The sequence below is a fragment of the Gymnoscopelus microlampas genome (genome assembly GCF_963454915.1).
Source record: "Gymnoscopelus microlampas genome assembly, chromosome: 19".
NCBI classification, from domain to species: Eukaryota; Metazoa; Chordata; class Actinopteri; order Myctophiformes; family Myctophidae; genus Gymnoscopelus; species Gymnoscopelus microlampas.
The window spans coordinates 3476028-3489535 of record NC_139956.1 but is presented as its reverse complement, the minus strand read 5'-3'; the positions used below and the strand labels follow the sequence as shown (position 1 = coordinate 3489535).

General features: G+C 40.5%; 1 protein-coding gene across 2 annotated transcripts in view; it reads left to right on the top strand.

The window, feature by feature from the left end:
• Positions 1-13508, top strand: part of LOC311034806 (uncharacterized protein) — a 313846-nt gene that overhangs the window by 297691 nt on the left and 2647 nt on the right. For both annotated transcript variants that reach the window (XM_084042817.1, XM_084042818.1), the window contains 18 exons: positions 1630-1827; positions 2064-2163; positions 2824-2906; positions 2997-3176; positions 3367-3543; positions 4624-4821; positions 5053-5152; positions 5783-5865; positions 5970-6149; positions 6308-6496; positions 10312-10440; positions 10600-10626; positions 10786-10809; positions 11484-12059; positions 12145-12305; positions 12392-12612; positions 12720-12843; positions 13249-13340. In XM_084042817.1, the coding sequence (XP_083898943.1) occupies positions 1630-1827; positions 2064-2163; positions 2824-2906; positions 2997-3176; positions 3367-3543; positions 4624-4821; positions 5053-5152; positions 5783-5865; positions 5970-6149; positions 6308-6496; positions 10312-10440; positions 10600-10626; positions 10786-10809; positions 11484-12059; positions 12145-12305; positions 12392-12612; positions 12720-12843; positions 13249-13340 (2842 nt within the window). The remainder of the gene's footprint in view (positions 1-1629; positions 1828-2063; positions 2164-2823; positions 2907-2996; positions 3177-3366; positions 3544-4623; positions 4822-5052; positions 5153-5782; positions 5866-5969; positions 6150-6307; positions 6497-10311; positions 10441-10599; positions 10627-10785; positions 10810-11483; positions 12060-12144; positions 12306-12391; positions 12613-12719; positions 12844-13248; positions 13341-13508) is intronic.

Genomic DNA, 13508 nt, shown 5'->3' with positions numbered 1-13508 from the left:
AAACATATTTTCCCATATCAGGCATTAAATTAATATTTTTATATGGAATAATATATGTAACAGGGTTGAAATTCATAACGGGGTTGAGTGGAACGGGGTTGAGATTTTTTACTCAAGATGGCCATAACTCTACCTGTGATGATTAAGAGGAGACCACATGGCATGCATGACATTAGTCAATCACATATATTGATGAAATGACAAAGACAATTTAAAATAATAATGGTTTTCTATCTTTTTTTCATGTAACGGGGTTGAGTTGTTATGCTTTACGACCACACTTTGAAAGTATAAATGACCCTAAATAGCTGTATAAGAAGTTCGAAATGTTCCTCTTTCTGCAGCATCTTGCTCAGAAGACTTGTAGAATGCCATCACATGTTGTTGATGCCACTAAAGGGTCAGTTTATACTTTTTACAGAGAGGAGAATGACTTGTGTAACGGGGTTGAGTGTGACTGTGGGACAGAGCTATATAACGTGATTTTAATGATTAATCAACTATTTATTAAAAAACTAAACATGACTAGCAATAGAGTACATTGCTGGTTTTATGTGAATAATATAAGTTATGGATTATTCTACACTTTTAGTAGTCATATCTGAAGGCCAATCTCTCTATCAGCCATTGGGGACATGAAAAAATGGGCAAAATAGGCGGTGTCTACTGTAGAAAAGGCAGATAATTTCAGATATAAAGATAAAATATATAATATTTTTACACAATAGTAAAGGGAACATTTCAATTGATGATGAAAAGCTTTTAAAATGAATTTTGGTGACCCAATAGATAAAATACACTTAAAACTGTTAGAGGGACCTCAAATCGTACCGGTTTCGTAGAATGACTCACATGTTTGGAGAGACTACGGTGTATGTGCTGAAAGTCCCTGTGTCCAACTGGACACTGGACAAAGTCCCTGTGTCCAGTTGTAGGGTGAACCCTACAACTCTCGTAGATTGAAAACGTCAGAATCATAAATACGTCTACGAGAGTTGTATTCTACAGCTAGGGTTGGGGTTGGGAGGGGGTCGACGGTGACGTCATGACATTCACAGTCAGTTTTGGTGGCTCCGAACTCCGAAGAGTAACTAAATGGACTCCTCGGAATTGAATTAACTAACTACGCACTATAGACCAATTATTTGTTTACAAACATTGAGACTGGACGCACAGGTGATTGTTTCACGCAATCAATTCCCAACCTGTTGTTTCGGGGTACGCTGGTTTCAGCACACCCCAACCCCCTCTTGTGTGTTGGCTAGTGAGGCGCGTCGTAGCGAGACCTGACAGAATGGGTTTCATTGCGCGCATACTGGTTGCACGCATACTGGTTCTTATCAGTGTGACGTCGTCTGTTAAGGGGTCTATAGCTTTGGATAAAGTTAGAGGCGACGACATAAATAAAAAAAAACAGAAAGACGCACCCGGACCGCCGGGATTCACCTCTATTATTAATGAATCCATGATCACACATGTCACCACGGTGCACTTTGATTCCACGGAGGTAGCCTATAGTTTGTTTGTGGCTGCTCTCTCTCGCCCCGCACTTTGGTAACTGCTACAGTAGTAATCTGGACCCAGTTGCACCACCTCACACCTCACAAAGGTATCGCTTTTCTTTCATAGCTCAAGACTGTCCCAAACCCACAAATGGACCTGCAAACACAGTTTTGAGTAGCGCCGACATCCTCAAACCGACGTTTCCAGATGGAACTACCGCTACCTGGGAATGTGAGACGGGCTATGTAATCGACGGGGGCAATGGGAAACAAACATGCGGGGCTGGAACCTGGACTCCTGCTGTTGTGGCACTTCAATGTGACAGTAAATATTTACACTTTTTATCCTTAAACATTGACTGCTATTTGTAGTAAAAAAGAAAGTTCAGTAATCATCCCAATCATCTCTCTTATCTTAGTTTGAAAACTCTGAAATGTATAAGGACTCTTAATCACAGCTTATCACCCAATGACACTTGCAACCATATATTCTATACTATGTATAATATTTTGAATGGATTTTCTCCTGCTAAGATTATTATTATTTTCTTTTTTTTTCAGGGAAAAGTTGTGGCTCAATTCCGGAACCGGATAATGGAAGAATAGATTTTCCTGAGGGGAATCAGTTTGGTGACAAGGCTGTGATAACCTGCAATACTGGGTTAGTGATGACTTGACGCTTCCATCAGTCTTGTTTCTGTTTCAGAAGTTCATGGGGGGAATTGGGGGGAAAAGTTATTATTAAGGTCAAAGGTATCAGCCATCATGATGTTTGGGGAGAAACAATTACCTCATGAATATGTATGCATTATTGCTTAATATATACCCCATCACCCCTATAACCCATCGGCTGGCCAGTTGAAACACTTTAACCACAGGAACCCAAGTGTACCTATTCTGAATATATTATAATAGGCAAACATTCAGTGAAAAACACGAAAATAGCAGATCTACAAGCTCACCATGCATTGATGTGTTGTGAGCCTGTAAATCTACTATTTTTGGCAAGAGAATTGGTGAGAGGAAAACATTAGGGTGACAATTATAGACACCTGGGGGACACGGTCAACAAAGTATCTATAGAGATTAAGTGGTTAAAGACATTTTTATCAGTTTGACACTTTGCGTAGTTCCTGTGTGGGGCAGTATAATAACGTGGGGTAGTTGGAAATCAATTGTCCCATCACAGTAGAATTGCATGCACATTTTGTTTAAATCCTGCTGGAATGTACAAATAAAGTCTCAGTGTTCATTTATACATTTCAGTTCAATTAACACTCAGGACAGGAGTGTTTAATGTCTTTGTCCTGTTTTCCCCCAGTTACAATTTGGTACCGGTACGTAGTAATGAACGAAGTTGTGTAGCTGACGGGACCTGGATGGGCAGATTTGGAAGATGTGAAGGTTAGTAATCAAGATACACTTAAATAAGACCGTAAAGTAATTATGTCTTTTCTCGTTTCTCCATTCTGATGTCTTATATTTATTCTACAGTGGTTAAATGTGGAAAGCCAGTTGACATTGAAAACGGCAGATTCAGTCCAGTGAATGACGATTATGATTATGGAGCTGTTGTGACATACAAATGTAATAGGTATTTCACACTCAATGGACAGAGTTCATTAGACTGTCAAACTGATGAGCTGTTCCATCCGGCACCTCCGACATGTATAAGTAAGTTTCAGTGTTATTTTCAACCATTCCTCAAACATTTGTTCAATATTTTCAACCCTTCCTCAAACAATTATTAGATGTAATTATCATAATTATTATATATAAAGCCTTCTAATTTTGATAACCATTACTGTCAACGTGTCCCATATTTTTGAGCCCATCTTAAAACTGTTTTTCTTTGTTCTCACAGTGGTCAAATGTGAAACGCCTAATGTCCCAAATCTGAATCGGTTTGAGGGTCCTCCACCCCCTTATGGACATAAGCATCATGTGACATTCAAGTGCGATGCTGGATTCGATATGGTCGGCTCACCCAGTGTGACATGTGAAATTAGTGGGTGGTCACCTCCACTTCCACAATGCAAAGGTATGGCTAATGTAGCTCTGGTCCATTTAGCGAGTTCTCTCTTAATGCTATGCCAGGGACTTAAAGGGCAAGACCACTTTGGTAGAGGTTTGGGTTGTGTAGTTACCTTGCCATGATGTAACTCCAAAGGTGGGCAAGAAATAAAAAATAATTGCTCCATTGATTAGAAATTGATAATTCAAAATATACTCCTCGTTGACTTACATTGTACGGTAAAACAGCTCTCAAAGTCACTCTTTTACCACATAAACGAACACAAACAAAGTTGATTGAGACAATATAGAACATCACCAAACCCAGTACAGTTTTTTTTTTAAATAAAAATGTCAACCTGTTGATTTTGCCATTTTTAATAAGTAGAAAACCTGGACTGGTTCCGCGGATCCGGATCCAGATCTTAAAATAGTCAAATCAACAGGAAGTTGACATTTCTATTAAAAAAAAAAAAACAGTACTGGGTTTGGTGATGTTCTATATTGTCTGAATCAGCTATGTTTGGGTTCATTTATGTGCTAAAAGAGTGACTTTGAGAGCTGTTTTACCGTACAATGTAAGTCAATGAGGAGCATATTTTGAATTATCAATTTCTAATCAATGGAGCAATTATTTTTTTATTTCTTGCCCACCTTTGGGGTTACATCTTGGCAAGGTAACTACACTACCCAAACCTCTACCAAAGTGGTCTTACCCTTTAAGTATTTCCTCATTGACAAGGTTTATGATGTCTACACTTTAGTAAAATAAAGAAAATAGCACTTTCGCTACTCATGGAAACAACGACGGTTTTAGGTTGTTGGAAGACTCTCAGAACCCCACCTTTGGTGTAAAATCCACCCTTTTGCCATAAAATATATATACACCAGACGGGAGAAACTTTTATTAACTTACTGCCACCTAAAGATTATACTGTATACTTATCACAACAAACAAAAACATGCTTATACCTGGATTGTTAAAATGGCTGTTGATTTTGTGGTGCCGATACTATTTTGTGCAGACCTGGGTTTGAATCCCGGGGTCGGGCCGTGAAACTTAACGCTTTGCCACTTCAACTTACAACGTATCGCTTTTCTTTCATAGCTCAAGACTGTCCCAAACCTACAACTGCACCTGCAAACACAGTTTTGAGTAGCGCCGACATCCTCAAACCGACGTTTCCACATGGAACTACCGCTACCTGGGAATGTGAGACGGGCTATGTAATCGACGGGGGCAATGGGAAACAAACATGCGGGGCTGGAACCTGGACTCCTGCTGTTGTGGCACTTCAATGTGACAGTAAATATTTACACTTTTTATCCTTAAACATTGACTGCTATTTGTAATAAAAAAGAAAGTTCAGTAATCATCCCAATCATCTCTCTTATCTTAGTTTGAAAACTCTGAAATGTATAAGGACTCTTAATCACAGCTTATCACCCAATGACACTTGCAGCCATATATTCTATACTATATATAATATTTTGAATGGATTTTCTCCTGCTAAGATTATTATTATTTTATTTTCAGGGAAAACTTGTGGCTCAATTCCGGAACCGGATAATGGAAGAACAGATTATCCTGAGGGGAATCAGTTTGGTGACAAGGCTGTGATAACCTGCAATACTGGGTTAGTGATGACTTGATGCTTCCATCAGTCTTGTTTCTGTTTCTGAAGTTCATGGTTGACAATCTGGGGTATATTGGGGTATATAAAGTAAATTGGGGGGGGGGGGGGTTATTATTAAGGTCAACGGTCAGCCATCATGGGTTTTGGGGAGAAACAATTACCTCAAACATTTTAACCACAGGAACCCAAGTGTACCTATTCTGAATATCTTATAATAGGTAAACATTCAGTGAAAAACATTATAAAAAATAGCAGATCTACAAGCTCACCATGCATTGATGTGTTGTGAGTGAGCCTGTAAATCTACTATTTTTGGCAAGAGAATTGAGAGGAAAACATTAGGGTGACAATTATAGACACCTGGGGGACACGGTCAACAAAGTATCAAGTATCTATAGAGATTAAGTGGTTAAAGACATGTTTATCAGTTTGACACTTTGCGTAGTTACTGCGTAGGGCAGTATAATAACCGTGGGGTAGTACATTGTCCCATCACAGTAGAATTGCATGCACATTTTGTCTAAATCCTGCTGGAATGTACAAATAAAGTCTCAGAGTTCGTTTATACATTTCAGTTCAATTAACACTCAGGACAGGAGTGTTTAATGTCTTTTTCCTGTTTTCCCCCAGTTACAATTTGGTACCGGCACGTAGTAATGAACGAAGTTGTGGAGCTGATGGGATCTGGATGGGCAGATTTGGAAGATGTGATGGTTAGTAATCAAAATACACTTAAATAAGACCGTAAAGTAATTATGTCTTTTCTCCATTTCTCTTTCTCGTTTCTCCATTCTGATGTCTTATATTTATTCTACAGTGGTTAAATGTGGAAAGCCAGTTGACATTGAAAACGGCAGATTCAGTCCAGTGAATGACGATTATGATTATGGAGCTGTTGTGACATACACATGTAATAAGGATTTCACACTCAATGGACAGAGTTCGTTAGACTGTCAAGCCGATGCGCTGTTCCATCCGGCACCTCCAACATGTACAAGTAAGTTTCAGTGTTATTTTCAACCCTTCCTCAAACAATTATTAGATGGAATTATTATAATTATTATATATAAAGCCTTCTAATTTTGATAACCATTACTGTCAACGTGTCCCATATGTTTCAGCCCATCTTAAAACTGTTTTTCTTTGTTCTCACAGTGGTCAAATGTGAAACGCCTAATGTCCCAAATCTGAGTCGGTTTGAGGGTCCTCCACCCCCTTATGGATATAAGCATCATGTGACATTCAAGTGCGATGCTGGATTCGAGATGGTCGGCTCACCCAGTGGGACATCAGCACACACATGTGAAATTAGTGGGTGGTCACCTCCACTTCCACAATGCAAAGGTATGGCTAATGTAGCTCTGGTCCATTGCTTTAGCGAGTTCTCTCTTAACGCTATGCCAGGGACTTAAGTATTTCCTCATTGACAAGGTTTATGATGTCTACACTTTAGTAAAATAAAGAAAATAGTACTTTCGCTACTCATGGAAACAACGACGGTTGTAGGTTGTTGGAAGACTCTCAGAACCCCACCTTTGATGTAAAATCCACCCTTTTGCCATAAAATATATATACACCAGACGGGAGAAACTTTTATTGACTTACTGCCACCTACAGATCCGGTCAATGGCATTGACCAAATATAGCCTGATTTATACTTATCATACAGTGTTCACATGATGCGACATGTGAGTTTGTAGATCTGGTATTTTCAGCGGGAAACACTGTCATACAATGGAGTATAAATTAAACCGACACTATGTAATGTTGGGTATCAGCGGCCACTTTGGACACATAACATGATATGGCAGCCAAAGTGCTGCACTACGCAGCGCACACGTGGCTCATGTTCCCGGTGCTGGTGCCGGTCCGTACAGGGGCGGACTGGCCATTTGGCGTACTGGGCTTACCCGGTGGGCCGCTGGGCCACCCAAATATATATATATATATATATATATATATATATATATTATTACGGTCATTTCCGGGTCGCGCGGCCCAATTATAAGTTACGTTCATGTTTGGGCTGGGATGCTTTCCAGCAGTGGCCTCAGAGAGAGAGAGTGCGGCTGCAGAGTTCATGTGCAACCTACAGTAGGCCACCTACAGGTGGTGGCCTACAGCATGGGTTCTCAAAGTGGGGTCCCCCAGGGGTACTTGAGGGAGTTCCAGGGGTTCCCCAGCTAAATGATAGATTAGGAACCAAATTGACCCTTATGGGTCTGTAACTCAGAGAGTGTACAAATGGAACCAAATGGACCCTAACGGGTCCATTTGGTTCCATTTGTACACTCTCTGAGTTACATTAGCATTGATTTTACGATATGAATTGGGGTCCCAGAGATAGAAATGCCATTAAATGGGGGTCCGTAGCCTCTAATGCATGTCAAAACTAGGGGTCCTTGAAATTAAAATGGTTGAGAATCACTGCTAGAGCTGTAAACATTTTCTCGTATGGGGGGTTCCCTGGCATATCTTTTTAAATGGAGGTCCGTGGGCTAATAAGTGTCAATTTGGGGGTCCTTGACATGAAAAGTTTGAGAACCACTGGCCTACAGTATGCTTTACATAGGGTTTCTGATGGCTTTTAGTGAAACAAAGTTGTAAAACAACTTCCGATTTTTTGTGCAATCTCAACACATACGGTACCTATTAGGGGTGTCACGATTCACTTACCTCACGATTCGATTCAAAATCGATTCCTAGGGTGCCGATTCGATTAAAATTGCGATTCTGCGATTAATTGATATTCGATTCTGCGATTTATTGCGATTTTCTACCCCAAATCACTTTGCTTTAATTATACTAGAACATTTTAATATAATATAAACCATGAAAAGTTGAATCATACACTTCAATGCAGCCAGATCATGTCAGTCAGTCTTTCTGACATTGATTTCAGACAAAGTGCCAGTGAAAAAGGTACTAACTTATAAAAAAAAAAAAAAAAGTTTTTTTTTTTTTAAATAATTTTTTTTTTAATATATAGATTTTAATATTTTGATTCGATTTTTAAAATCGTGGCATTAAGAATCGCGATTTATTCATGAATCGATTTTTTTTGACAGGCCTAGTACCTATATTGGAGATGTAATTGAATGATACCAAATTCCTGGCCTAATACGCTTTCATGCCTTTATAGCGATTCCAACTACCACCCCTCCCACTACTACTACTACTACTTCTACTACTACAGAGACAGCAGGTAGTCCATATTGCCATTACATGGTGTTACGTGTGCTGATGCATTGCCATACGTGTGCTGATGCTTCTTTGAGACCACACCTCAAATTAATAATTCGGCGCATTTATAGACCATCAGGTAATCTTTAGGCTTGTCACAATTATTACATAATCGTCTAATTGCAATTATTTGAGATAATCGCAATTCTTTTTTTCATTTGTTTCCATGTTGAAAAAATAATGTTCATACATTTTCAAATATTCAAAAAAGCAGAAATAGCAGATCTACAAGCTTGTAGATGAGCTATTTTAAATGTATAAAATTATTAAATATGTCAAAAATGTCTTTGCATATTTAATATTTTTCATATCGGCAAACGGCAAACCTTGGCTGCTTGTAGTTGTGGCTTTTTCCTTGTGGCTTTTAGTCAAGCAATGTCATAAAGTGAAACGGCTTATTTGCAGGTATCATCGTCATCCTATATTTCTACAAAGTTCTGTGGCTCTGTGTGTGTCTTGTGTGTGCGTGCGTGCGTCCCCAAAATCTCGCAGCCATGTACGTGTGCGTGCATGCATGCGCAGCCATGTACGTGTGCGTGCATGCACGCGCAGCCATCTACGTGTGCGTGCATGCACGCACAGCCATGTACGTGTGCATGCATGCACGCGCAGCCACGTACGGGCCCACACTATAGTTATTGTCGTTTATTTCTTTATTATTCTCCCCAAAACTTTGGCACCTAACTACTCCTACATACTTTCACTCAGAAACTTAATTCAAACTGTATCGTGTGTAAATGGGTGACATTTTGACACACTTTAAACCATAGTAATTGGCTAATCTACAAGCTCACTGGAGCCAGGGGGAAGCACCCCGCACCCATCACTCCTGCCCCCTATACCCCTCCATCCTAGCCTGATTATCAGACTGAAGCTGCGTGGAGCTTCAGCCTGAAATTGGCTCCAGTGTTGGGGATTACAAGGGGGAGGGTATTAGAAATTCCGTAAACCAATCCTAAGGAATCCCCACGCCCACCTCCGCCTCTCATTGGACAACGCATTTTGTACCGGAGAAGTCCTAGGTTCACATTTACAACTCCAGACCAAGAGGCAGTCCACTCAGCAGGTGTTTAACTGATGACAATTAGGAGAATGATAACAGGTGCTCCCGATCTGATCAACCGGAGGCAAGTCTGCACCCACACACAACACAAAGACAGAGATACAGAGTCAAACTGAATTTGTACTTTTTAAGTACAGTTTTTGGCTTTAAAGCGAGCCCACATTGTTTCTTCAGGAACAATATTTCTAGTTAAAGAAAGATGGTGGTGTAAAAAGCACAAACAAACTGGACAGATGTACAGTATGGAGAATGGAGATGACTGGAGACACAGATGGAGCGTCTGAGGATGACGTAGACTCTACGTCATCCTCAGACGCTCCAGTATGCCCATGTATGGACGAAAGGGGGACAGACTTTTCTGGCTGGGGCCTAAGGACAAACGGACGGGGCCATGTTTGAGAAAACGGGTACAAAACATGCCCATGTATGGATGAAAGGGGGCTTTCTGACTGGGACTTTTCTGGCTGGGACCTAATCAATATCAATATCAATTTCTCTCTACGTAGAGAGAAATTGATATTTGCCAGACCCGAAGGGCTTACATGAGGCTCTGTATCTGTTTCGTCCATACATGGCATGTCCATTTGTCCTTAGGTCCCAGCCAGAAAAGTCCCAGTCAGAAAAGCCCCCTTTCATCCATACATGGGCATGTTTTGTACCCGTTTTCTCAAACATGGCCCCCGTCCGTTTGTCCTTAGGCCCCAGCCAGAAAAGTCTGTCCCCCTTTCGTCCATACATGGGCATAGACACAAGCTGACACGTCATGTGAAGTCTGGCTTAGCCTGGGTCTGGCAGAACCAGGTCTCCTGGTCTTGTTTTTATAACAGTTGTGTCATGACTCACTGTCTTTCAGAGGATAAGAAGACCGGAGTGGTGGAGAGAGGACCAGCTGTAGGAGTGATTGCAGGGATTATTATTCCAGTTATCATCTTGATAGCAGCAATACTGGGATATTTATGCTGGAGAAAGAAGAAGCAAACTAGTAAGTCTTGAACTAATTTGTATATATATATATATATATATATATATATATATATATATATATATATATATGTGATAACGCAATGATAACAATGTGAAGATCTAAATGATTAGTGTCTCCACACTGACCTCTCACTGTCTCACATCTCAACTTTTACAGAACGAAACAAACCCTCACCCCCAGGAGGTAAGTGTGTGTGTGCGTGTGTGCGTGTGTGCGTGCGTGCGTGCGTGCGTGTGTTACTGTACGTGTCTACATGCATGTAACCTTTGACTGTCGGTGTGAGAACATGAGTTATACACAAGTACAGATGATAATATAATCTAATATTTCATATTGTTTCAGATGAAGGACAGATCTTCCTGCAGGGTGAGAACACTGTAATTCAATATATTGATGATATAGATTACAGTCAAAGGCCTTGGTGAACAGATGCCTGTAAATGAATCTAGGGTTCCAGAGGGTGGGGGCGGGGCTGCCACACTGAAGGCTCTGTCACCAAAAGGTTTGCTGCTGGAGAGCAGAGGACCGTAGGGTCTGTGACGGAGTATGATGATGTAAGAGATCAGACAGGTTACAGGTAACTACGGGGGGAGGTTTGTAGGTAAGGAGTTATGTGATGAAATAAGGTGGGTAAGGGTGGGGGTGATGTGATCCGTCTGATCCGTCCGATTTCTCACATTCCAGCCTGATTGGCGAATTCCGAACATTGCTCCGAAGAGCACTTTTTCTAGTTGCTTTTCAGTTTGAGTAGATTAGATGTCATCATGTTTTTATTACGTGGTTGACTGGGGCAGGGGAGCAACTGAAGCCACGGGTGGCAACTAGCAGCAGATTAATGGAGATGGTGAGAAAAAAAGTACAAAAGTGTACGATAACAAGCCTCTAAAAGGGTGTTTGTTTTTAGGGTGACAGTTTTTTTTTTTGGTGGGTGGGGAAAAACTATCTATGCAGAAAATCGGGAAAAAGTATGTGAAACATTTATTTTGGAGGAATACTTTTGTCACGTCTATATATATGTGTTTCCATGTGTTCCATTACAGAACCATCAGAATCCAAAGAGATGACTAACATGTCAGTAGAGGAGGAGGGGCAGAGACATGACGTCATTCCTATTACATCACCAGAACCACGGAAATGGATCCCAGTCAGTGAAAGATGGAGGCCACAGTTAGAGAAGCTTGCAAACATTGATGACTGTAAAGTTATCAAAGTTGGGAGGCTGTTGCTTGTGACAGATGAAGAATTCCGCATCGCAAAGGGAAGTGATGGAATTGAGGTCTTCTTAGGGTTAACAGATGATGGCACTGAAGTCGCGGTTAAAAGAATGGCTAAGTTCTACTTTCAAGCGCTGAAGAAGGATAAAGACTTTTTACGTCTTCCAAAGCTTGATCATCCTTCAATTGTTCGATATGTTGACTTTGCAGGGGATGAGAACTTTGGTTATCTTGGTCTTCAGTTGTGTGAATATACACTAGAAGAATACACCACTGATCGCAGCCTTTCTGAAATGGAGAGGAAACAACTTGCACATCAGTTTTTTCAGAGCTTATCTATTCTTCATCGCCAGGATCCTACAATTATCCACCGCGAGCTCAAGCCCCAGAATGTCTTGATTGGTAAGCAAAATGAAATAAGCAAATAATATCTGAAATATATGCAACAGGTGCATTTTTTTATGTTTATACCCAATCTTCCTTGCAGATATTCAAAGCAAGGCAAGGCTGTCAGATTTCGGAATACGCCGAGAATCACCCCAAGGACAAACGACCATGTTCACAAGAGTTGCACGAACGAAATGCTGGAAGGCAAAGGAGACTTTGGACAATGATGACTTCCAATATGAGAGAAGCACCGACATCCAGGTTGTTCTTTTATTCTGTGTGAAAGCAATTTAATCAATGACAACAACATACAAATGTTCTTACTCATTTTCATTCTCATTCTAAAGGTGGCTGGGATGTTGATGTACTACATCCTGACTGGAGGACACCATCCATTTGGCACAGGCATTAGATGTGAAACCAACATTCTGGATGGAAAGTACAAGCTGGACCATGTTCAGGATGTGGTTGCCAATGATCTCATTGAGAGGATGATCAAGGAAGAGCCAGAGGAACGACCTACAGTGGAGGAATGCTTGGCTCATCCCTACTTCTGGACAAACGAGAGGTACGGTAGATACTTCATTCCTTCCACATTATTCATTCATTCACTGATATCTAAACGTTATTTCATTTCATCATAGTCTAATGCTTTCAGTATAATTTATTTCCCAGGAGAGTAGAGTACTTGAGAAGGATTGGAAAGGAGGTTGAGAACTGTCCAGATGATGACAAGGACCTCATCACTGAACTGGACCAGTATGCTGAGCAGGGCCAGTTCAACACATGGAAACACAAGGTGAGATTATTGCCAATATTGTGAGAGAAAGAAAAAAAGAACACACACACAATTGCAACCTTTGTTTGCTCTATTTCTCTATTTAAAAAAAACTAAATCATTCAATTCATTATATCACTTTAAACGCTGTTGCAGAAATCTTCAGTGTAACTCAGGAATAATTTCTACAAAGAGTCAGATCAGAATAAGATGAGAGAGTCTATAATATGAGCTCCTATGAGAAGGATGTGTGTGTGTGTGTGTGTGTGTGTGTGTGTGTGTGTGTGTGTGTGTGTGTGTGTGTGTGTGTGTGTGTGTGTGTGTGTGTGTGTGTGTGTGTGTGCGTGCACGCGCGCACAGACGTGTAAAAGATAAAAGATAAAGTCCCTTTCATTTGATCATGACAAGTTGTAATTTTTCCCCCAGTTACCACTTGAGTTGAAGATGGATGAAATGAAGTCGTACCCTGAGAACTCTTTTGGACTGCTGCGCTTCATTCACAATCTCCATGAGCACTAGTAAGTTTAATTACATTTAAAAACAACACAAACTTATTTGATCCCCACCGAAATGTATGGAGTACTTCTCATGGAGCATTTTCCCTGGGTGTAAAGTGTCGGTCCAAGTCTGTTCTGTTTATGACTGTTACACTTGAATTGTAGGACAATGATACTAATGTATTGATT